Genomic DNA, 25,300 nt, shown 5'->3' with positions numbered 1-25,300 from the left:
TCTAAATTGATTTGAGTTAAAAGTGAGTGGATTTTGCTTTAAATAAATAAAATAATGATATATTTCTTTCATAGCTAAGTACTTCCTTGTCCACAATTCAACCACAGTTAAAGTTTAAAGAATTTAACAATAGAGGTATAATTAATATCTTCCTGAGTGACTTAGGCTCAGAAAGAAATGGAACAGGAGAAACCTATTTCCATCTTAAGAAATTATCTTAATAAGCAGAGGAGAATAAAAGATTGTACATTTTCACTTCTCAGGTCTCAGAGGCCATGATGAGGTTTAAAGTGCTCCCGGACGAGGGTTCTAGTTGGGGCGGCTTCTGAGCATCCCTTCCAGGAACCTTTCCTCCAGACGAGGGTTCTAGTTGGGGCGGCTTCTGAGCATCCCTTCCAGGAAGACGAGGGTTCTAGTTGGGGCGGCTTCTGAGCATCCCTTCCAGGAACCTTTCCTCCGGACGAGGGTTCTAGTTGGGGTGCCTTCTGAGCATCCCTTCCAGGAACCTTTCCTCATTGCAAAAGTCACGACAAGGAAAACGACACACAGTGGTCGGGAGGACACCGAAGCCCATGCCGGTACTTCAGCGGGGCTCACAAGAGAAGAAGGATTGATTCCCGGCTTCTACCTGTCACATGCCTACCGATACTTGCCCACTACTGTATTAGATTAACGCTTTTAGCAGAAATAGTGCTGATTCTTCAGACTACTGGTCTACTATGACAGCCTGGGCTTTTCCTGAGGCCTTTCTGCCTCGTCGTGTCTCTCTGTGGCGTGAGCTTTGGGGCCCTTGACGTATTGCCATGCCCTTTTTCTCACTGAGAATTATCCTGTGTTTATGATATTATTCTCTAATGTGTCAGTGTCTCTATTTGGATTCCATTTCTGTTCTCAAAGAGAAAATAATGCTATACAAACAGAAAAAAGAAAATATTTCCAAAACTACCCTCCAAATGAATGCCAAATTAATAAAAAAAAAAAAAACGTTAAATAACTGTTGTCCTTGAAAGTTATGGATCTCAAGCATTTTAATAAGTATTAAAATCGCCTAAGTTGTTAACAATAATATTGCATTTAATAATGGAAAACTCATGGCATAAATTAATCCATACTATAATCTAAAATGAGAATAAAAACATTAAATTCAAATTGTATTATAGCTCAATGACCATCATAAAAATATTTTTAGAGACTAATATCAAATATTTTCTCCGTCATTTTATTACATCCTATATATATTTTATAAAATGCATACCAAATATGTAATTTTTAAAGGCTTTTATGGCCTTGATGACAGGTTTTATATTCTATTTCAGTTACAAATGTTAATAAAAAAATAACCTAGCTTCTGAAGTAAGGGCAAAGATTTTTGCTGCATGAAATTATTTGGATCCAATTATTTATCTGGACACGATAAATAAAATACTATGTTGTATCCTATTTGGAAAAGAACAGGCCCAAATAAATGAAAACGATGAACAGCGTGCTTACTATACACATGCAGCATGCTTAAGGGGTGCAGAGCAGGCACGTGAGAGTCACACATGGGGACGTGGGACATGACTGCAACCCTGAGGCACTTACTGCCATCGGAGTCCTCGTGCACAGACTGTGGTGGGCCAGGCCCCACCTCATCCCCAGCCTGCTCTCCCAACGGCCAAGTCGCCGGCTCCCATGTCACCTACTGGCTCAACCTCAGCGAACCTTAGATGGGACTGGAACTCTGGAACCGTGGGGCAGGCGACCGGAGGCTAAGGTCTCACGGCTCAGTACGTGCCTCTCCTGTTGGTTTTGGCACTCTGCCTTGTTCTCAAGATCCACTGCCCTTTGTGTGTGCGGGATCTATGCCTTGTCCTGTGGTCTACGTCCAAGTCCCTTCCTGGAAACTTGCCTGGCACTCTTAAAGAACTGGGGAGCTCCCTTCTCCTGCCTGGCCGCTTCCTAAGCATTAGGGTCCTTTTCCTCACCCACAGCTCCAAGAGGTAGACGTGGCATTGTGGTTAAAGGTCCCAGTTTAGGAATCTAACCGACCTCCACTTCCCAGCCATGCGTTCTTGGGGGCCCGACCAATCTCTCTGTGAAAAGGGGTATTAGTAGCACTGACTTCATAGGGGTCTTGTGAGGGTGTAATGAGTTACACACATAAAACACTTAGAACAATATCTGGCCATGATATATAAGTACTCAGTATATATATTGTTTTTATTTAGTTGAACCAATAGTAGAATACAAGCTGGCTAATCCTACCAGCCTAGTGTTTGGAGCCCTACAGGACATGGTCTTTCAGCCCATCGCTCTACTACCTGTTACAGCTGCTTTGCTGGCAGCGAAGTGTACTTCCCAGTACGCCTCGCTCCAGGCTGGCTCTCGTTCCTTATTCTAGATTCAACTCCTGCCTGCGGCAGTTACTGAGTTAAGTATAGCTCTGTCCCCAGACTGGCTCTGAAAACTTGGTTGCCTCTGTAATTTAATAATTACTTCTGCATTATTCTCTTACTTGCCCTCTCAGTGTTTGCTTTTCATAAGGAAAGAGACATCCTAATAAGCATCCTCGTAATGTAACAGAAACGTGGTCTTCGCCCTTTGGTTATTCTTAATTATTGGCTCCTATACATTTTCTGTTACATTTATAGACAACCGAATTTGAATACAAAGAATGTACATGAATAAAATGCATAGGTATCTACAAAGTAAAGACCGTAATGAATGATAACTAAAAATGTTGCTATAAACCCTACCATTGACTTTATTATAAACATGAGCTTTAGTTTCACTAAAAAAAAAAAAAATCTTCTACTTGAAAAATTGGAAATCTTAAAGTAAACTTTCTTAGAGAAATCTAGGAAAAGCTAAACGATCTTTTTTTAAGGTCAAATAGATACTTGCTTCATGTCAAGTTTTTTCATCCATGCGTGCTGAAAGCCAGCAGTAAATATATCTTAAGAACCAAGGTAAAAGACAAAACAGGTAATGTCAGCACTTTTTGTTTCTGTAACATATGAACATGACAGATGTTTTAGCGTCTCTTTCCAGAAGTCACACAGAAATTATGTTCTGGTTTTCATAAATGCTTTTGATTAATTTTAAGGATTTATGTGGATTGATTCCAATCATCCAGGCCACTCTCTGATTTATTCTTTAGTAAATAACCCTCCTTTTGACATTTGAAAAGTGTTTTGAGGAGGTTAAAAATAGTTTAGATACTAAGGTGAAACAAATTGCAGCCTCAAAGGAATATCCGACTGCCAAAGAATACTGGAATACTATTACAGAACCCAATAATTAAGAACGATCAAAGGGCAAAGACCACGTTTTCTGTTACATTTCAGATATTCAAATACTTGCAAATGGTACTGCAAGGAAAATGGGAAGTACTGATTCATCAATTCCAAGTGGTATATTTTTTTCACATTTTAATATACCCCAAATCAGGATGCTTCTTAAAATGCATGTCAGGTCACAGCTTAATTTATAGCATTTTTTCTTTCTTAGTGGTACATGAAGTAATTGTGTAATTTACAATCTATGATGTTTTAGATTTAATAAAATATGGTTAAGTTTTAGAATTTCTTTTGTCTCTCATCTTCCCTTTTCTATTATTTTTCTACTCCTTTAGCTTTTCTTCCTTTCTTACTTAAAAAAGATAGCTAGCTAGATAGGTAGATAGATGATAGATAGATCTTTTATATAGCTATCAGATAGATATATCTTTTCTATATCTATATAGATATGTATACACACATACAAATTATATATAGATATATACATACACACACTCGCCTGTCCTCATTCTCCACTAGTATGGATCATCAAAGACTGACTTAAACCTTCTGTTCTGAATTGTGGGAAGGAGAGAAGAAGCATATTTCAGCTTTTCTCTTCCCTTGTGGGATTAGGTTTATGGCCAACCCTCAGCTCTAACGAGCCTCTTTTACAAAGAAGCCAGCTTCCCTGGCACCACAAACGTCAGTCTTATTGCAGCCACACTTTGTATTTTATCCCCAGAAAACTTTCTCTTGGTGCCACCAACACACAGGAATTATTAATTAATACAAAGCCGTGCACGTTTCAACAGCACAGGGGAGGGGTCTAAGGCGACTACAGCCTGCTTAACATAAAATCTCTCCAGATTTTAAGCCTAGAAGTTTGACAAAGATTTTGCTTTGCTCACAGTAAAACTGGTGGAAAACTAAGACATCAGAGTATTGCATCCAGAGTTGCACTTTATCCTCACACTGGATCATATATAAGTTCGTGAACTTTTAATTCAGGGCGACATTGAAGAGGGAATAAAGGAAGAAAGCTTGGCAAATGATACATCCTCACACAAAAAAGCCAGCTCGAAAGTCACTTGCTGGCACCTACCAATACTCCCCACCAACTGCTGTGGAATCCTCCCAGATCTCTACTCCCAAGACCCTTCAAATAGATGTTCCAAAATGCCTCCCACCCCTTCCCTCACAGAGCTCTCTCAAAACATGCTAACCTCGGTAGCTAAATTACACCTGTTCCTCTTTGATTCAGGTCTCTACACCCCCAGGAGTTGGGAAGGAGCTTGGAGTTCAAGGCTCCTGGGCCATTCTGCCAGATTTGGCATCCCAAGACCTTTAAGCGAATGCAGAGAGCGAGCAGGTGTTGTTAGTCTTCATATCTTTGGAAAATCTCCATAGTGTAAGGATAAAAATGAACAGAAAGCCTTAGTTTCCAAAAATTTACAGGAAAACCAAGTGCCAATATTTATTACTTATTTTCTTGGAAGGTATTTCTTCTTACTTTATTAATATAATGTATAAACTACTACAGAAAAATAAGAGGTTAACTGTCTATATTATAGATATTGCCATTCTTTCAGAAATTATGGGAAATGGCTTAACCGAGTTCAGCAAATATCAAAATTAAGCTCAGGAAAAAAATGATGCAGTTTCATTTGGTGAAATTTTCCTCCTTTTAGCCTAATATAGCTCAGTACATCAACACCTCTCTAGAGAGACAGTATGTTTTAGTGGTCTCAGTCTTGGGCTCTGGAGTTAACCCTGGCTTTGAAGATTAGATCCTCCATTTACGAGGTGTTTGACTTTGGACATGTTACTTAACATCTCGGTCCTCTCTGCTTACTGGGAAGTTACACATAATGTACATAATATTTCTATTCTTTCGGTGGTTACCCTTAAATTTTCAAAGGCAATACCTAATTTAAAGTTCGCAAGTCCTCAACATTTTTATGCTTTTCCTAAACAGTAACAGGACAGAAGACCATTTTTACTCTGATCGTTTACAACTGAGTGTGGCCTGGTATTTTAATTCTGTCATTTGTTTTATGATCAAAATGTGTCATAATCAATTATTATTTTATCAATTTTTTTAACCAATCAAAATATTTCTTTCTTTCTCTCTCTCTCTCTCTGTCTCTCTCTCTCTCTTTCTTTCTTTCTTTCCTTTCTCTCTCTCTCTTTTTCTCCTTCCTTCCTTCCTTCCTTCCTTCCTTCCTTCCTTCCTTCCTTCCTTCCTTTATTCGGCGAGGCAACCCTTGGTTGCACTCACAGATTGCAAGGACCTCGTCAGCTTACAATCCCTTATTTTTTAATTTTTTACACCTACAGCACCTGGTCTTCCTAGGTGGTCTCCCATCCAAGTACTAACCAGGCCCGAACCTGCTTAGTTTCCGAGATCAGACGAGATCGGGCTTGTTCAGGGTAGCATTGCCGTAGACTAATCAAAACTTTTTTGATTAATTACATGCTTGTCAATTTTTTTGTATCACATTCATTCTTTTGGGTTCAATTTCCTTCTTACTAAAATACACCTTTAGAAGGTGCTTTCAGCCACCATCTGTTATCAAGAAATTCAGAATGAGACTACTGATGTCTTTGGCTGGCACTCACCCTTGAGTTAAAGATTAGCTAGCTAGAGCTGGAAATCTGGGCTAACAGTTATTTTCTCTCAATATATTGACAATACTACTCCATGTCGTCTGATTCTGTTGTCACCTCTGAGGAAACTGTTGATAGGATAGTGGCAATTCTTTCAGAAGCAATTTTTCTTTTCTCCTCAGTTGCTTTTATGATCTATTCATTACTGTTTTGTTTTTCAGTTTCACTGTTGCATGTCTACATATGGTCTCACTGTACTTCCTGAATCTGAATATTCATGCCTTTCATCCACTCTAGAATATTATAAGGCATTATCTTATAAAATATTGTCTCTCCTCAATTCTCTCTAGTCTTTCCTTCTAGAAATCTTATGTGATATATTTTGGGTCTTTTCTTTCAATCCTTCATATCTCCTATCTTCCCTTTCTCACATCCGTGCTACCTTCTGGGTAATTTTTTTCAGGTCCATCTTCCAGTTCAAAATTCACATACATAATAACATTCAAACTGCTATTCATCCTATCATTTGAATTGTTATCTTTTCCATTCAATTATTACCTTTTTCATTGCTAGACATTCTATTACTTCACTTCTGAAAGTTTCCTTTCATTATATTTTTTTTCCTGTATTGTCTTACCTTTTCTTTGAATACTGTCATTTATGTCTTCGGTCATATTAAGTAGAGTTATTTTATATTCTCTTCCAGATATTTTGTTTATCTATTGCTGCTATTTATTTTTGCCAGTTGACTTTGCCTTTGTGGATCGCTTCCATGTATCCTTTGTGCTTTGGGTTTGTAGGCTCAAGTTAAATGAAGCTTCTTTGTAGGCATCCTGTCTTGGATGAGGTGCTTCTTCTAGAGAGGTGTTCGACTTGCTCTCACAAGGTACTGGAGGGTACTGTAGACTGAGACCAATTTTAATACTAAATTCTCAGGCTGGGGTTTCCAAGACTATGTAGGTAAAATAAAAACCCCAAATTCACATGTGATAGAGACTCATGTTTAAAACTTCCCACAAGGTATTTTACTTTCTCACTCCAGCCCTTGTCAAGAAAGGCTAGCTAGTTCCTCTGGTTCTCCCATTAGTAATGGGTGAATTTTTTCACCAAAGACATACATCTTTGAAGGCCCTGGCCTTCAATCTCCCATTTTATATGAGTCCAAATCTTTATCGTCTGACTCTGCATGTGTCTGAAAGTCAGATTACTGAGATTGACACTCCTTTCCAATCCCAGCTCCTGGGAGGCACCAGTTCATACTTACATTCTGATTCTCGTATACTTCATTTCTGCCCCTAAGATATCCCTTACCTTCCTGTGAGCTCCAGTAAACATTTAAAAGCCTCTTAAGTCATATTCCACATAACATTTTCAAGTTGTCTATTCCATAAAATTTCCACAATCAAGATATCTCTGTTTGGTCTGTTAACCCACATGGATGTATTACTCTAAGGAAAAAAAATTTTCAATGTGTAATGCAGTGATAGAACACAAACAGCTACTCATGAGATGTAGCATATCCTTGCATTAGAGTAGCTGAGAAATTTGGCCCCATTCGTGAATACACTCTTATGAGAAATAATTGATATCTGATTCTTTGTTAAATAAACACTGAATACTAAAACATGTAATAAGTCATATATGTAGTAAGTTCTCATACGACTTCTAGATTTTCTCCCTAAGCTCACCATTTCTTAAAGTCAAATTATTATATAATGATAATAATTATATATGCACTTAATACTTATCTTACATATACTGTAGAAGAAAAATAAAACCAACTTCCTTTTAGATGTTAGCAAACATATTAACATCTCATGAAACAGTAGTTTTGTGGAAAACCTTAGAAAAATTTATGGGAAATAAGACATTCAAAGGGCACAAGCTTGAGAGACAGGTGGATCTGGGCTCTGATGCCATCTCTATTCTTTTTTGGCTGTGGGACATTAGGTGAGTTAATTAAACTTTTGGAGCTTCCTATTCTTCATTAATAAAAGAAGAGATGAGAGATACTCTGGCCAGGTTGCAGTCAGGATTAAATGAGATGATGAATTCAGCAAATGCTGAATGAACAGTAGTGGAAAGACAGAAGGAAAAAGGAAAAGAGAGGGGGGAAAGAAAACCTGAAAGGTTCAGGAATTCAGATTGCCAGTTCCCATACTTCATTAAAGATCAGGAGTATATTATGTTGGCCATGCTCTCCAAGCAAATTAGTCCAATGCCAATTTCTAAATAATCTGTGTTATCATTTATTGGTATCATTCATGCAAATTCATTTCATGTCTTCTGGGAAGTTTAATATAACAACAAAGACAAGTCAAATTGCCCAGAGCCCTAAGATGTTTGGAGCCATCTATCCCTCAGGAAGGTCCTTTAGTAAACAGTGGAGGGCATCAAACAATGAGACCCCCTCCTGGGAAAAGAGCTCTTAAAGTGACTTACTAATGCTGATGGCTGCGACAAGAGAAACACTACCTCTGAGTAAACTGAACTTTCAACTTTTTTACGCACAAAAAAATAAGAAATTTAAGAAAGAATCAGAGCAGGAAGGTCAGAGAGAGTAAAGCTACACGATGCTTTTGACGAGCACCCACAACAATATGTACAGTCTGATAGCCTTCTAGAAATTTCTAAAGAAAGAAAAAGAAGATGTTAGTGGCCCTTGTTTCTCCTGAGATGTTTTCAAGATGTCTGTTCCCTATTCCCTATGAATAGGTTTGGAGGTATGCAGGAGCGCCAAACACCCTCAGAGGAAAATGACCTAGTTCTGTTCCCCTTATTTGGCGATGTTTATTAGTTTGCTTTTTTTTTTTTTAAATCAGTCTCTGCCCTCTGGAATGTTGAAATTGCTCAAGTAAGGAAAGGGATGGTCAGCTCAAGCCTAACCTAAGAACAGCAATTAATTCCTCTCTGGATGAGGGCAGTTTTTGTGCTATGAGCAGAGAGTTGTTCCCATCATAATCCAGACTATGAATATATTTTCTTCCATCCATTTCTGAGGATATTTAATTGGGGGAAAAGCTTGCTCTGCATGAGCAGATAGGCTTTTATGTCAGGTAAGTCTCAGAAGATGATCTGTGCCACTTTGGTGATAGACAAGAGGAAGAACATTTAGTAAGAAGGAAAAGACATCACTTATGGGTCCTACAGGATTTAAGTGTGGGACGAAAGCTAAAATACACAGTTTGTGTGAGAATGGATGAAGGTGGTAGAGATGTAAAGTCTAGTACTGCCTTCCTCCTTCATCAGAACACTGAATAAGGGTCCCCTCATCTCCACCGCCAGCAAAAATCTGTCGATTTGAAAATATTGGTCTAAATGCAGGATTAATGATCACAATGTTACAAGAGTTTTACAAATGTAAATGTTTGTTCTGAACTAGTATCACATAAACATGAGCTAATAGTGCTAGTAAGTGTTAATGTTTGTTAATAAGTGTTAGAATGTGTGTCTATAAGTTAAAACACAGATAAAACAGAGAGGATGTTTAGAGATATGGACAGTGAGAGATAGCAGTATTGTTTAATTTGACATGGATGACAATGCTGTTAGTTTCAGCAAGATTGACCATACTGTATAGGAAGTTCTAGCCAGTTCAATAGGCAATAAAAAGAAATAAAAAACATACAAATTAGAAAGGAAGAAGTAATACCCTCTCTAGTCACAGAACGAATTATTGTCTTCATAGAAGATCCAAAAGGATCTTCAAAAAACTATTAGAACTAGTTAAGAGTTTTAAAAAGTCATAGTGTTCAATATACAAAATCAACAGTATTTTTAAATATTAGCAATAAATAATTGGAAATTAAAATTCAAAGAAAAACTTACAAATATAATTGAACTGAAAAACATTAAATGTTTGGTTGTAAACCTCAGAGATATGTCTATCTAATATCTGACTCTTGAAAACTAAAAAACACTGATATTTATTAAATAAGACCTAAAATTAGTTGGAAAATACGCCTTGTTCATGGAAGACTAAATAATGTTAAGATGTTATTTCTCCCCAAAGTGCTCTATAGATTCAAAGCAGTCCCAATAAAAATTCTAACAGGATATTTTGTGAAAATAAACATGATTTAAAAACGTATATGGAAAAGCAAAGAACTAAAATGGTTATGAAAAACAACAAAGTTATAGGACACACGCTCATGTAAGGAAGGAGCAAGAGAACCGAAATAGTAAAGTGAGCTACATTCAGAGACTGCACTGTACTGATCAGCCCTGCAGCCAGACCACGTGGAAACCTACAGAACAAAGGAAGATTTCTACTGGGATTGCTAACAACCCATTTCCCCAAGCCATCAAGGAAAATAGGAAAACAGAGTCTTTAAGTCCCGCCCCACACAAAATAAACACAACCATTCATTCCCTATGGCTAAAACCTTGGAGAATTTAGAATCAAAGGCTGGGGATTACCAGCAGGCTTCCTCCTCACAGACTCATTTCTTTTACACTACATTCTCTTACTTTCCCACTGCATACTCATACCATCAAAAGAAAATAGGTAAACAAGGTCTTTAAACTTGAGTTCATAGAAACCAAGGAAGATACATAAACTGAAGTCCCGGATGCTTGGGTCCCTCTGGGTGTCTTTGTCGCTGCCCCTCTTACTGTCTCTGTCCCTCTCTTTGTTACCATCCCTCTCGCTGCCATTATCTCTTTCTCATTGTCTTTTCTCTCTAGGATCTCTCACTCTTTTCCTCTGAGAGGAAACCACGCTCTGTCTACGGATTGTTAACCTTTCTTTAATAAACTTTCTTTTCGACTCTAACTTTGGCATGCACTGGGATCCTCTCTGTGCTTAGTCAAGATTCTCTCTCTCTCTCTCTCTCTCTCTCTCTCTCTCTCTCTCTCTCTCTCTCTCTCTCTCTCACTCTGTCTCTCTCTCCATGCAGAGCTTAAGCTCCCCCAGCAGCTCGAGGGAATCTTCCCTGTTATGCATCATCTCTACCTGACTTCCAGACTTACACAGCCACAATAATCAAAACAGTAGAGTACTGACAAAGGGTAAGCACATAGATGAACAGAACTGGATAGAGTGTTCAGAAATAAACCCATACATACAGAGTCAGTTGATTTTCAAATGATCCTGGAAAAATCTGACATTCACGCACAAAGAAAAGAACCTTGACCTGTACCGTACTAATTAACACAACATGGATCACAGACCTAGATTTAAACTCAGAACAATGAAATTTTTCAGAGAAACAGAGAACATCTTTGTGACCTTGAATTAGACACAGATTACTTAGATACACAAAAAGCATGGACCTGCAAAGAAAAAATTGATAATTGGAGTTTACAATAAAAATTTTTACATTATGCTTTAAAAAAAAATTACAAAAACAAAAAACTCATTGGCTGGAAAATATATTCAAAACACATTCAAAAATATATTCTTTTATCTAGTAAAACATTTATGGCCGAATATATAAAGAAGTTTCAAAACTCAATAATAAGAAAACAACCTAATTTTAAAAATGAACAAGATATTTGAACAAACATTTCATCAAAGAACCTGTATGAATAGCAAATAACCAAAAAAAAGTCTGTTCAACATCATTACTCCTTATGGAAATGCAAATTAAAATCATAATGAGATGCCATCACCTATTGGAATGGATAAGATAATGGAAATTTTTAAAAATAAAGAACTGGCAATACCGAGCACTATTAAAACGTGGAGTAACTGGAGCCCTCATACACTACAGGCAGGAATGTAGAATATGCAATCACTTTGGAAAAGAATTTTACAATTTCTTATATATTTCACCATCTGACCTAGGAACCTCAAGAGAAATCAAGACTCAAACACACACAAAAAACTGTGTGTGAATATTTATAGCACTTTTATTCATAATCACTCCCCAAAGAAAACAAACTATTCATCAGTTGATGAATGAATTTAAAAAGTATGGTATAACCACATAATGAAATCTTACTTGACAATAATAAGAAATAAACTACTGGTACATGTAACAATATGGATAAACCTCAAATGAATTTTGCTGACATTTACAGATTTACTAAGGCTGCATGGTATATGATTATGTGACATTCTGGAAAGTTTTCTAAAAACAGAAAACTTATCAGTGGTTACCAGGGCCTAGGAGTTAAGGAAGGAGTTGACTTCAAAGGAACACAAGGGTATTTTTTTTTGTGGTAAGAAAGTGTTCTACATCTTGATTGTGGTGATTTACATGACCACATGCTATTGTCAAAACTCACAGAACTGTAAACTAAAAGAGATGAATGCTCCTGCATATAAATTCTACCTCAATAAACCTGACTTTAATTTTTAAAAAGTTTTTAAAGATTTTTAAAAAGCTGTTTGCTGGGGGAAAAAAAAAATATAATAAGAATCAGAGCCAAGTAAATGGGAAAAAATCAGAAGGAAGCACAGCTATATAATCCAGGATGAAAGGCACCTAGAGAGAGAACAGGTTTTCAAGAGATGCTGAAATCAAAATACTAGGGTTCAGATGTCTGTAAAAGACAACTTTGTCTTCACCTGAGAGGTCATCAGGAAAATATGTAGTATCTTAAGAAATGAGAAATAATTCGCCAGCTACTCTAGAGCTGAGGCAACTGAGTCACAGAGAGACTGGTGGGCACAATTCTGAAATGCCACCCTCTCCATGCCCATCCCCTGGTGTACACACCCTGTATAATCTCCTCCACTTGAGTGTGGGTGAGACTTGTAAACATCATGGGAATTCACTCCCACCATTAGGTGACTAGTCGACTGACTTTGTGCTCATCAAAAGAGAGCTTGTTCTGGGTGAACCTGACCTAATCAGGTTAGCCTTTAAAAAAAGGGGCTGGGCCCTTGGTGAATGGAGAGGTCTCCTGCCATGCTGGGAACTGCTTATGGAGGAGTCTGTGAGGCAAATACCTGAGTGAGGTCAGCCTCTAGGAGCTGAGACCATCCCCAGGTTAGAATCCGTGGGAAATGGGGGCTGAATTTTGCCAACAACCAGTGATCTTAAAAACGGACCCCAAACCTCAGATGAGATCAAGGCCTCGGCTAACACCCTGACAGCCTGGGAAGACTCTGAGCAGAGAAGCCATGCCTGGACTTCTGACCTAGAGAGCCTGTAAAATGATACAGGTATTCATTTAAGCCACCAAGTTTGTGGTGATTTGTCATGTGGCAACAAAAAAACAATTCAGAGTGAATTAAAATGTGTCCCGCTAGCTTAATCAATATAGATACTTTCATGGTTTTGATCCAGTAGCTCTTCACCCAACAAGTCAGCTAGTGTTAATGATGTAATACACCGAATCAAAAAAGCATCACAAAAAGTAACATCACAGAGAGGAGAGAAGAAGACAAGAGGGGTGGCATCTTTGGAGAAAAATCTCCCTCAGTTCTGTCCCGTGGTAGTCAAGAGAACCCGGCACAGACTGGTGGAGGTTCCCTGGGCTTGTCTGATTGTACTTGATAACTCGCTGTCCTTCCTCTACTTCCGGCTGTGACTGCAGCCACCCAAGTTTAACATTCTCCTCCATGGGCTGGACACCCTCGTGCATGTCTCCAGGGCCAACAATGACAACCAGGGCAGAAACACGCCCATGTTCACCGGACTTTCTTAACACTCGTTCCTAACACAATTGCAAGGCTTGGCACCAGCAAACAACCACCCAACCTTATCATCAAAAAAGAAAGCATGGATCATTCCCGAAGCATCTTTCCATGTGTGTGAAAACAGACATACGAGTCCTCTCCCGGCCCCCGCTAAAGAATACTATTGGAATTACAGACTGCAGTGTCTTGCAAATTTTAAAAACTTACCTTCTTCATTTTCATAACATTATTTGTTCTTTTATTCTAGACAGTTGTTCACACTAAATGTCATATAATAAAAACGGAACAAATAATAACTTACCCTGTAACTTTTTAGTCTGATGAAATCAACCTTCATAGAGACAAATCTGTCTGAATTTCGACTGATATTCTTAAGGTGCTCTACAAGGTCGGCACAGAACTTGTAACCTCCTTTAAGCACGCACAGGACCATGATGTCACAGTACCCTATGTCTTTCATGATATCCTTGGCCAGCCGCTCAATTCTGAAAGAAGGAATTGAAAGATAAATTAAAGCCTAACTACTTCTGAGTATTTCTGAGGATCTTCCTTCCGGAAAAATGCGTAGTGCATTATGCGTATTAGATTATGCAGAGAAATGGAGAGAAGAGGTTGGGAAATAGAAGCAGGCCGATAAAGGAGCTTTGCTAAAGATGGACAAAGAGAGAGTGTTCGAAACGTGTATCTGACAGCCATATCATCAATAGTACATTTTCGCTCCTCTGTGTCACAAAGATGATTAAGGTGTAAAATACAAAGTCAAAGATCACGAATGCTATTATTTTATCACTACAGAGCCGAGTCGTTCACCTTAATGCTATGATGGTATTTGGTGATATCGCACTCACTTTATAGCAGAGAAAAAGGAAATGAAGAATGACTCACCCACTTTACAACATTCGAGGAGACTGGAGGAAAAGTCAAGCCCATAGTAACTATCAAAAGAATAACATTTGCCTTATATTTGACAAAGATAGCAGCCTCTGAGAAAGGTGCCCCAGAGTACGTCTCCAGCAGGCACCGTTTCCACGGCACGCAATGTGCATGACGCCTCTGGAGCTCTGCGCCGAGGCAGCCTTGGGCTGGCACCCAGCACCTAACCTGGAACTGTCGCTGTATTTTTTTCTAATTGTTTCATGTCTTTAAGTCCATCGCCCCATACACCTATACAACATTAATACCCTGAATGGAGGCAGTATCTAAGGTACAATTTTTAAAAAATTCCTACTAGCATCTTAAACAGAATTAGATTTAAAATAGATAAATGGAATGATCTATATCTATATTGCTATCGATATAGATATAATATATACACACATATATAAAAACATCATTACATATGATCTACATATATAATTAAATAATATATTTATACATTATGTTTTGATGCCTCTCTTTCATTTTTATTTTATTTAAAAAATTCAAAAGAATTTTTAATCAAAAAATGTTCTTCAGTTATAGTTGATGTACAATATTATATTCATTTCCGGTGTACAACATAGTGATTAGACATTGATGGAACTTATGAAGTGATCACCTAGTAAGTCTAGTACCCATCTGACACCATATAGTTATTACAATATTATTGACTATACTCCCTATGCTGTACTTTACACCCTGTGACCGTTTTTATAACTGGCAATTTGTACTTCTTAATCCCTTCATCTTTTTTACTCTATTATATATGTGTGTATACATATATGTGTGTGTGTATATATGTGTATGTGTATGTATATACACACATACACATGTATGAAATGGCAACCATGGCTTCAGGCGATGTTTCTCAAAATAGGGTCATCAAAAATGTACATCAGTATGCCAGATATTGCATAAAAAAGGAGCATTCGTTTCCAGCATGATGGAGTAAGGAGATTAACATATCCTCTCCACAGACAGCAAGCATAAAGCTGGTCAAGACTGTTCAAAACTACGATTTCAGCACTCTGAAAATCAACCAAAAATAGACAACAAATGGAATTATTAGTTCATGAAAATGCTGAACATTGGGTACAAACGGCATGAGTCTGGGCATTCCTGCCCAAGAATGCCCCCACTGCGCCCCACCCCCCCCTGCTCAGCTCCAGCTCTGTTGCTTAACAAGGTAGTTCAGCCAGGGCGGGGCATTGCCAGAGGGAGCCCACCTGACTGGGAGCATTGTCAGCCTGTGTGGCCATCCTGGAAGCATGAGAACAGGGAGGCCAGTGGCTCCATTTTCCTGTGCTCACAGTCCTGTTTGAGCAACTAACTGGTTAGACCAGTCCGAGATTTGATAGGGAATTCCGGGAGGTTAGAGTCATAGGAGAGGGCTAGACAACAGACTCCCCACATGTCCAAAACTGACCAAAAGTTATGTGTATGCACGGCAGAGACCAGAGTGGGCCCGAGCCACCCACATGTCCCGGATGATGGAGTCTGTAAGCAGGTACAGGGGAGATACGAGAAATTCCAGTGGAATGTAAACGCCAGGGAAGACTTGGAAAAGCCTGGAAACTTGAACGCGCCTGCGAACCCCGACACACATTCATCAGCAGAGTGGACGCCTTACTGGCTCGAGGTGTCTAAGTACAATCTCTAACCAATCTTAGGCTAAACACTAAGCTATTGAGACACAGGGGTGAACCCTAGTAAGTGAGGATTAAAAATGAAAAGAAGAAAAATAACCCACACATCATCAAAGACCACACATTGTGGGGGAGACATATTTCACAGAGTGGAAGACAAAAAAAAAAAAAAACGAACAAAATAAAAAATAGATACCAATATGATAGATATTAAACCAACTATATCAATAATCACTTTAAATGTGAATGGTCTAAATACACCAATTAAAAGGCTGAGACTGTCAGAACGAATTAAAAAAACTCCTTAATGTATGTTGTCTACAAGAAGCACACTTTAAATATAAAGACACAGATAGAATAACAGTAAAAGGAGGAAGAAAGGCGTACCATGCTAACATTAATCAAAGGCAGCTGGGGTAATTTCAGACATAGCAGACTCCAGAGCAAGGAATTTATCAGGAATACAGAAGGGCATTACGCAATAACAAAGAAGTCAATTCTCCAAGAAGACATCACAATCCTTAAGCACCTAACAACATAGTATCCAAACACTGACAGAAGTACAAGGAGAGACAGATACATCCACTACTGCAGCCGGAGACTTCAAAACCCCTCTCTCAGTAACTGACAGATCCAATAGGCAGGCAACGAGGCAGGGTATAGTTGAAATGAACAATACCATAAGCCAACTGGATTTAATTGATGTTTCTAGAATACTCCATCCAACTTTCTTCTCAAAAGACGTCAATAAGAAAATGAAAAGATAAGCCACAGACTGGGGAAAAATACTTGCAAATCGTATATCTGATAAAGGACTTGCATCTAGAATACATAAAGAACACTTACAACTCTATAAAATGACAAACAACCCAATTTAAAAACTAGCAAAAAAGACTTAAATAGACATCTCTCCTAAGAAGACATATAACAGCTAATAAGCACATTAATCATTAGGAAAATGCAAATTAAAGCCACAATAAGATATTCTTACATACCCATTAGAATGGCTATAATCAGATGGACAGACAATACTATACTAAATGTTGGCAAGTATGTGGAGAAACTGGAAACGTCATACACTGCTGGTGGAAATGGAAAATGGTACAGCCACTTTGGAAAATAATTGGCAGTTTCTTAAACTTATCATAAAAGCCAGTATTTCACTTCAAGGTATATATCCAAGAGAAATGAAAAGAGATGTTCACACAAAGAATGTTTATAAAAGCATTATTTATAATAGCCCAAAACTAGAAATCTGAATGTCCATCAATTGGTGAATCAGCAAATATTGCATGATTTAATTTACATGAAATGTCCAGAAAAGACCAATTTATAGAGAAAGAAATCAGAATAATTAATGATTGTCTGATGCTGAAGGTAGCAACAGAGGTTGAAAGCAAACAAACTTTGGGGATGATAGGAATATTGTAAAATGATGGTGGTAATGGTTGCCCAACCATAAAATTTACTAAAAACCATTGAATCATTTACCTACAATGGGTGAATTTGATGGTATGTAAATTATATCTTAATAAATTCATTTCAAAGGTGGGATGGGCATTCCTGAGCCCCTCACAGGACCACTGAATCACAATTTTGGACAGAAAGCTTTAGAATGTGTATTTTAACAAGCTCACGGGGTGATTCTCCTCCACAGGAAATTGACTTTGGGTAAACTTACCAGGATTCAATTAATGTAAGTCATAAAACACAGGTGAGAAAAGGAGGAATTTGTTTAAACATGGGAGTTCCCAAACCGTTGTTAAGGAAAATCCTTCTGAGAGTTATTAAGAGGTGAACTGAATACAAAGAAACCCACAAAATTCGTTGTAATTATTCAAATCAATCAGGTTTCTTTCTCTTTTTTTTTTTTTCCTTCAGGATTTCCATATGTTTAATATGAATCATCAACAGGGAGATTTAACAATTTGGGAGATGAAAATTTCTGAAGTTTATTTGCTCATGAAACAATCTTCTCTCTTTGAGGATCAGAATTTATATTCCATAGAAAGCCATAGGCCATAAGAAACCCCAAACTAGACCTTATGTTAATAATATACTATTATTTGAGAGAACACACAGTATGCACATCTTATCCAATAGAAAATTTTAGAATTTGAGTGAAAGAATGACATTTCTTTTTGCTTACAGATAGAAAATGGTAGAAAGATAATATACTGGGAATTGTGAACACCTAGTGTTTTTCAAACTTTCTTTCGGCTGAGGACCTATTTCATAAAGTTAAATTTTAACTCAAAGATATAACATAGAAAAAAAAAATAGAAGCAGAAGTATGGTTTAAAGAACAGGTGGACGAGGAGCCCTGAAGTCTCCATTTGCTCCTACTCGCCAGTGCCTCTCCGACCCTAATTTCTGAATCTCTATGGTTCCTGGGAAGGCACTGTGAGATCCACAAAGCTTGCTTTCCATATGAATGTGAAGGCTTAAGTATTTGACCTTCGTGCAGAAATGAGAGGCACATGGAAAGGTAACAGTCTGAGCATGAAGGCTCTTTTGTGAGAGGGGCATGACCTATAAATCCTGACACTTGTGCTGGTCTGAACTGGAGGAGACTCTCTAAAAACCAAGGAACAAGTGGGGGACAATTTAGGAGCTTAGATGAACGGGGGAGCTTAGATGAACGGGGGAGAAAAAGCTGCTCAGCTAGGAAGTAGCCGGAGTATATCTATGTAGCTGGGTCAGAAAGAACTAGAAACTGTATTCTAGAAATAGTTCTGCACAGATATTTTCAAGCCGCAAAACTTTACCACTGGCTGGAAAATATAATTGTGCTGACTGGTTGACCTCTGATACATTACTCGCTCTGAAATAAACGCAAGCTGCAGGAAAAGCCAGGGCTTTAGGGGTGTGTCCTATGAAGGCAAAGGTCACCTCTTAACTCAAGAGTCTCTGAAAAAATGTGAGACAAAGGTCCTCTGACGAGACGCAATGCCTTGCCATCTCCCATTTGGACAGGACATTGGCTGTTATTTATAATGTAAAACCTTACGTATGTATATCCTTTTACCACTTCCCCTGGATAAATGTCCAGGTAAAACAGTGCACTTAAAGCAGATTCTTTTTATACCAAATTCTCTGTCCTAGAAAAGTTCCATCCGTCGCTCTATAAAAGAGACTCAGGAATAGGGTCCTACAGTATATGACATGATTCACATGAGAGAGGGAGCAGGACCAAGACTGATGCAGGCTGCAACACTCACCTGTCCACGATGATGCCGTGAGGTATGAGGACGTATTCCAAATCTCCATAATAGTGCTGCGGGTACGTGAATAAATTCAAGTCATACCCTGGCCAATCATCCATAATCTGTAAATCAGATAATTTTGGTTATGGTATTTTCCATTGGAAATTCATTTTAAAAACATTTTTAAAAAGTTATCATTTAAAAAAAAAACAGAATATTAAAACCAGAGAATAGGTTTGACAATCAATATGACATTAATTTATACTCTATCAATCTACGAAAAGCTCAATGGGACAAGGTAATTTGTTTCATATAACCTGACAAACGACCTAGTGCCGAGGTGAGAGCATGTACTCCATTCCCAAAACTTGACAGTATGCAATAAAAATACAAACTCAGTGTCTTATAGCTAACCTGGTGGTGCTGTTTGTAAGAGTGTATATGTGTAAACATAGAATTTCTTTCTAAATTATAGACATTATGAAGATATGTCAGTAACATTATATTTGTAGTTATGCTAATGTAGACAGTATCATCATACATCACTATGCTGTCTTATATACACCATTACATTTCTATGCATTGTAAATGCCTCCTATTAAAAGTCCATGTCTCCGGGAATCAGTGCAGACCCACACTTCTAAGTCATCTCATCCTCCTGGTAAAGTCTGCTGAAGGACGTACTGTGATGGGAACTAAAAGCAGTCTTACTGGAAAACTGTTGCTCCAGAAAATTGGCCTATTCGGGTGGTAGGAAGGCTGTTAGCAAGTCTTCCTCTTGCTTAGAATGGGATGTGCATGTTTCATGGTTAAAATAGTAAAGGGGTGGGAGGGGAAATGAAGGCGAAGGTCTTACTTTGACTTTCAGATCGCCAAGAAAGGGTGCCCCACGAAAGTGTCATGCACTCTTGAAGCACACCACTCTCAAAGCACACCGTGGCGCATTGCCGGGTCCAGCTCTTTACTCCTGCACACTCTGTCAGGCTGCTCTGTCAAGCTCTAGGCTTTCGAGGCCTTTCACAATGCAGACTTATCCTAACTTCCCAGCCCAGTTTCCTACACTACCCTTCCCATGCTCGGCTTGGTCTTCAGTCAAGTCACGATCCTTCCCAGCTACGTTCTTTTTGTTCATCTGTCTGTTTTGCACCTACAGCCTCCCGGAATTCTGTATCCTAAGCTCAGCTCCCTTTTCAGAAGCTCAAGTCAGGGCCCATTCTTTCTGGAGGCCTGTTCCCACCCTCTGATCTCTCCCAAACTCCTAGTGCCCCTCACACCTATCTGTTCAATCAAAGGTTTCTCTTCAGGCCCCTTGAGAAGACTCCTGCCCCTTTCTGCCCCTGGCTCGCTCAGTCTGGTTTCATTGTATTGTCTTAGAATCCGGCTGAACTTCATTTAATGCTGGGACATTCTCCTGCTCTCCATTTTTCTCACCCAGGACTTAATACCAGTTCTCTTTTGCTCAGGTTTTGAAAGGGCATCTAGCCCCCTCCTGCTTCCATTCAAGTTCTGAGTTCTAGAATGCCAACCAAACGAAACTTGTGATATCTCCCCCCAAATTTATCCTTCCCTCTCAATAAAGGACAACTCATTTTCCCGGTTATTCAGATCAAAACCTTAGAGTTATCGCTGACTCTCATTTTTTTCATCCCTTCCATACAACCTATTAGCAAACGTTATCATCAATTCCTTTAACAATGTAACCGGGACCCCCTCTCAACATCCCCCCTGCCTCCCCTCCCCGTCTGTGCCACCTCGGTGCACACACCCCTGCCCCACATGGCAGCTGGAAGGTCCCTTTAAAGAGGTGCATTGTATCATAGCAGTCTTCTGCTCAGTTTTTCAAGGGCTTCCCATTTCGCTGAGTACAATCCAGAGTCCTCACAGGGCTTCCCTCTCTGACTTCTCTTCCTCTCTCACTATGCTTCGGCCACTGTCCTCCTTGCTGATCATCCAACGTGCAAAGCATGCTTCTTCCTCAGGAGTGTTGCACCTGCCATTTCTTTTGCCTATAATACTCTTTTACTAGATGCCCACACGGCGTACCCTTCATTTTCTCCAAGTCTCCATTCAGATGTCACCTCCGCAGAGAGGACGTCCCTGACCATCTGCCTAAAAGAGCACCCACCTCCTTCCCACTCATCCTCGTGCTCCTCTCGTCCAGCTTCACCTTCCTTCACAGCATGTATTCCCGTGGGATGTGACATGTGGTGTGTGTACGCTTCTTTTGTCTTGTTTCCTCCCCCTGGAATATTAGCTCCTCTGGCCGAAACTGTGTCTGTCTTATTCATGATTGAATCCCCAGTACCCAGGACACTGACCCGGAATGTGGTGAGTGTTCGAAACTGTTAAATGACCGAATGAATAACACAGTCTCCACCTGCAGTTTACCCAATACTACCTGAACTCCAGCCTCAATCCTCAGTTTGTCTCCTTGTAATAAAGAACACCACCGTTCAAGGCTCTGGAAGTTCATATTGGCTGTGAGCAGATTGATAGCCAATGGTGCATGTCATCTGCATATTTGAAGAGTATCACATTTGCCCTGTCTCTCGACCAGCAAATTGGCTGGGTGTAACTGTTGAGTTTGCACAGAGCATCTCTGGCTTCCACCCGAGAATTCCTCGGGCCTGCTGTAACCATCAGTACCACAGCGGTGGTCAGAGCCTGAACCACCAGCTGTACGTGAGCAGCTTCCAGCTCTCCTGGCAGGCCAAGGTAAGACCAGACGAGAACCCTGACCAGCACCGGGGAGACCAGCACCCTGACCAGCACCAGCGTCCAAGTGCATAGCACTTTCTGGCTCCTTTACCAGACCACACACACTACCCACTCTACTTCCGGGAGCGCTTCCAGGTGGGGGCATCCTTAACTAATGGTCTTCTCAGACCATTCCTCCCACCATGAAAGTCCTTTACTGTCCTCTGCTCTGGCTAAATCTCAGAGGCTACTCTCCTATTCTAGAGCTCGGCTCTGACACGGGCTGCGATGTTAGGGAAATTACTTACCCTTTATGAGACCCAGTTCCCCCCTCCTTTAAATAAGACATGTTAAAACCTATGGATGGGGTAGTTATGAGGACTAAGACTAGAACAAATAATGTACTTAGAGTTCCTAGTACATTTTCCTGGTGTATGTTAAGTGCTTAATAAACGATGCCCCATAAAGAAAAGAATGATAAATGACAAATAAAACCAACTTATAGGTAAAAGCTGTAGTGGTAACTTGGAGCTCAGAGGCAGACAGAGAAATGTAAAGTGGAGTCAATGCCTGCCTCATATGGTTACTGTGAGGATTAAATACAACAGATAATGGATATAAAACTCTTCTATCCACACCTAGTCTGTAGTACTTATGCAATCTGTTAACCATTTAGATGTACTGAAACATCGATAGTTTACTTACAAATTCTATGCTCTGATTAATTTAAGGGGCCTCAAACCTACCTGCCAAACTCTTATTACTCTAAAGTTGTAAACTTAAAAGTAGAAGAAATGTATTTCTCTAGTACTATTCTATAATCCCAAACGGGCCTTATTTTCAACGAACATGAAATAGTGTTTTCCTTGTTGAGATAAAAGACCACTGGAGATAAAGGAACTACTGGTTTACCCTTTGTTACCCTTAACAGTGCATGCAAATTGCATTGTAAATAAGTCCTAACCCCAAAGGAATGGAGACCACTATGAACTGTAGATAACTGTTATTAATCTGCTTTAAAAAAAAATCGAAATGAGAAGTCTTTAAATAGTTTCAGTATCACAGATAATATGCTCTAAGTTTATTCAGAACAATGCTTTCTCTGTTCACAGACGCAAAACATGGCCAAGCTAGGGAAGTGACAAGCATATTAGCGGAGCCATTTTAGACAACATCAGATCCCAAAACTCATTCCATTTCTTTTTCTCATTTGAAGATATATTGAAAGCCTTCTCTCTAAGTCATTAAAAATAATTTTTTGCTTAAAATAGTTCTTGCCTCATTTTTTCAAGTGGTTTCCCCCAGGGAGAAACATAGTTTGGAAACACATATAAAAAGTGAATCTCTGCTCTTCTCTGCTGGGAGGCCCCAAACTCTGGGCCCCACTCTCTCCAATTTCAGGGTCAAGGCTACCCCTCCACCATCAGAGAAGTGGGGAGTCCCACCCTTCATCTGTTGCCAAGAACCCCATACATGAACATCAGCATCTTGAACTCACTCTGAGTTTGCCTCACCTGTCTATATCCAACTTAAGATTAATCTAATTATCCAGAGTTCTACTGGAGAAAATGACATAAATGCAGAAACTATCTCCATTATACATCGAGTATTTCCTACCTTGATGGGCTTTCTCATTAGCTCCCTGCATCTTTTAGAAAATTACCTTGCTTTTGAGGGCTTCTTTTGACATAGATAGATTGGGCTGTTTACACTATTCCATCATTTTGCTTTTTAGACTTTAACAATCTACTTATCTTATTAGTCATACAAATTTACCACATTTCTTTTTTAAAAGTCTCTATTTTTTAAATAGTACTGCTATATTTCAGCCACTTTAGTGATGGGATGGATTTTTTCTCACTGATGGCTTTGTAATTGTTAAATACAATGCTACTTTTCCATCCTGGCCTTACTAGCTATTTCTGCAGCATCTGACACTCTTGATGACCTCTTAGTCCCCTCATCCCCGTCCACAAAACTCCATTCCCTGAGTACCTACCACCTTTCCTGCTCTCTCCTGCTTTGCTGCTCATTCTTGGTCTCTTTATCTGGCTTCTCCTGGACACACTGCCTCTTCCATTTGAGACTTTTTGGATTTCTAACCTTAACGGCATTTTTAAATTTTTTCCATTTCACTGGGCATTCCTATCCACTCCCAAGCACCAGGTATTTTTCTATTTGCTGGGGATTTCCAAATTTATTCCAAATATGAATTTCAAGTTGTGTACTGTGCATCTTGCATGTGCATCCTACGGGCTCTACACACTCAGTCCGTCCAGAATTGAACTTATTTCCCTTTTTACATTTTCATCTCCCTCCGTTTTCCCCCATGCCCAGGCCTGACCATCCTCTTCATGGCAACTGGAGTGACGTTTTTTAAAAGCATAAATTGGGCATGTAATCAGGACGTAATGATTTCTTTGTACTTGGTACGTGCTGTCATGGAGTGCTCTGCTTCTTGGTGGCTACCTCCTGTTTGCCCTTCAGATCTTAGCTCACATGTTACAGAAAAGAGGCCACTCTGATCATCTGAGCAAAAGCAGTGCTCCCCAGCCCTCCTCCAGGACGCAGAGATAGGTACCCTCTGGATGACTCCTCCTCTTTGTTTCTCCTCTTTCCTTCTCATTACACATATCAAGATCTGAAATTATCATCTTTATTTACTTGTTTTCATGCTACCTGAGTACATCCCTTCTCTAGAATGTAAGCTCCATGAACACAGAGCTTTGTCTTGTTCCCTGCTGTATACCTAGTGCCTAGAACACCGCCTGGAACCCAGCAAAACCGCCAAGGTGTGTGCAATGGTTAAATAAATGAACTCCTGTTCCTTTAAGAAGAAAAGCCCCGCTGTTAAATTTTACTGAGGAACACATTTCAACTTGAACCGCTCCATTTGAATGATTGGTTTTTCCTTCTATAACTCATTTACCATGCAGTCCATTCATAATCACTGATTATCTGTGACTTACAGGCTTATTTCTGAAAAAAAGAATCGTAATGTAGTACTTTAACCCCACCTGCCACCCTCACCACTGTTTTACATTAAACTCGACACAGTAACAACCCCCACCTTCTACGGAACCCATGCGAGCGGGAAGGTGAAGCTGCTGTCCACAGGGCAAGATCCAGCTTAATTCCAGGACACAGAGACGGGTACCCTCTGGCCGACTCCGCAAAGGGCTGCCAGGGATACAGAGGCTCTGGTCTGGGAACCCATCATCCCACATCCTCCCCACCGGACACACCACTAGATATTTACATGCATCCTCTCCAGTTTGCTCAAAGGGCCTCCGTCTCGTGCTGTGCCCCTTTTGCAGACGAGGAAACTGGGGAGGCACTAAGCTTATCTCGAGCTTAGACAGAGACCTCAGA

At 39.4% G+C, this 25,300-nt stretch overlaps 1 protein-coding gene and 1 pseudogene across 8 annotated transcripts in view; both read right to left on the bottom strand.

Moving 5' to 3' along the window:
• The window catches only part of PRTFDC1 (phosphoribosyl transferase domain containing 1), an 83,557-nt gene that overhangs the window by 57,634 nt on the left and 623 nt on the right, over positions 1-25,300 (bottom strand). For 6 of the 8 annotated variants that reach the window (XR_004953137.1, XR_001594418.2, XM_016124871.2 and 3 more), the window contains exons 2-3: positions 19,247-19,353; positions 13,763-13,946 (exon numbers count right to left, since the gene is read on the bottom strand). Coding sequence is in view for 6 of the 8 variants with exons in the window: in XM_016124871.2 (XP_015980357.1) it covers positions 13,763-13,946; positions 19,247-19,353 (291 nt within the window). In the remaining 2 variants the exon portion in view is untranslated. Of the gene's footprint in view, positions 1-13,762; positions 13,947-19,246; positions 19,354-24,998; positions 25,100-25,187; positions 25,274-25,300 lie in introns of those variants that run through there. The other 2 variants (XM_036228108.1, XM_036228109.1) reach the window with 2 other exon arrangements.
• LOC118608775 lies at positions 5,592-5,710 on the bottom strand (annotated as a pseudogene).

Source organism: Rousettus aegyptiacus, unplaced genomic scaffold (assembly GCF_014176215.1).
Source record: "Rousettus aegyptiacus isolate mRouAeg1 unplaced genomic scaffold, mRouAeg1.p scaffold_m13_p_10, whole genome shotgun sequence".
Classification (NCBI taxonomy): domain Eukaryota; kingdom Metazoa; phylum Chordata; class Mammalia; order Chiroptera; family Pteropodidae; genus Rousettus; species Rousettus aegyptiacus.
Note: the sequence above shows the minus strand (reverse complement) of the source record. Positions and strands in the feature narration are given on the sequence as shown.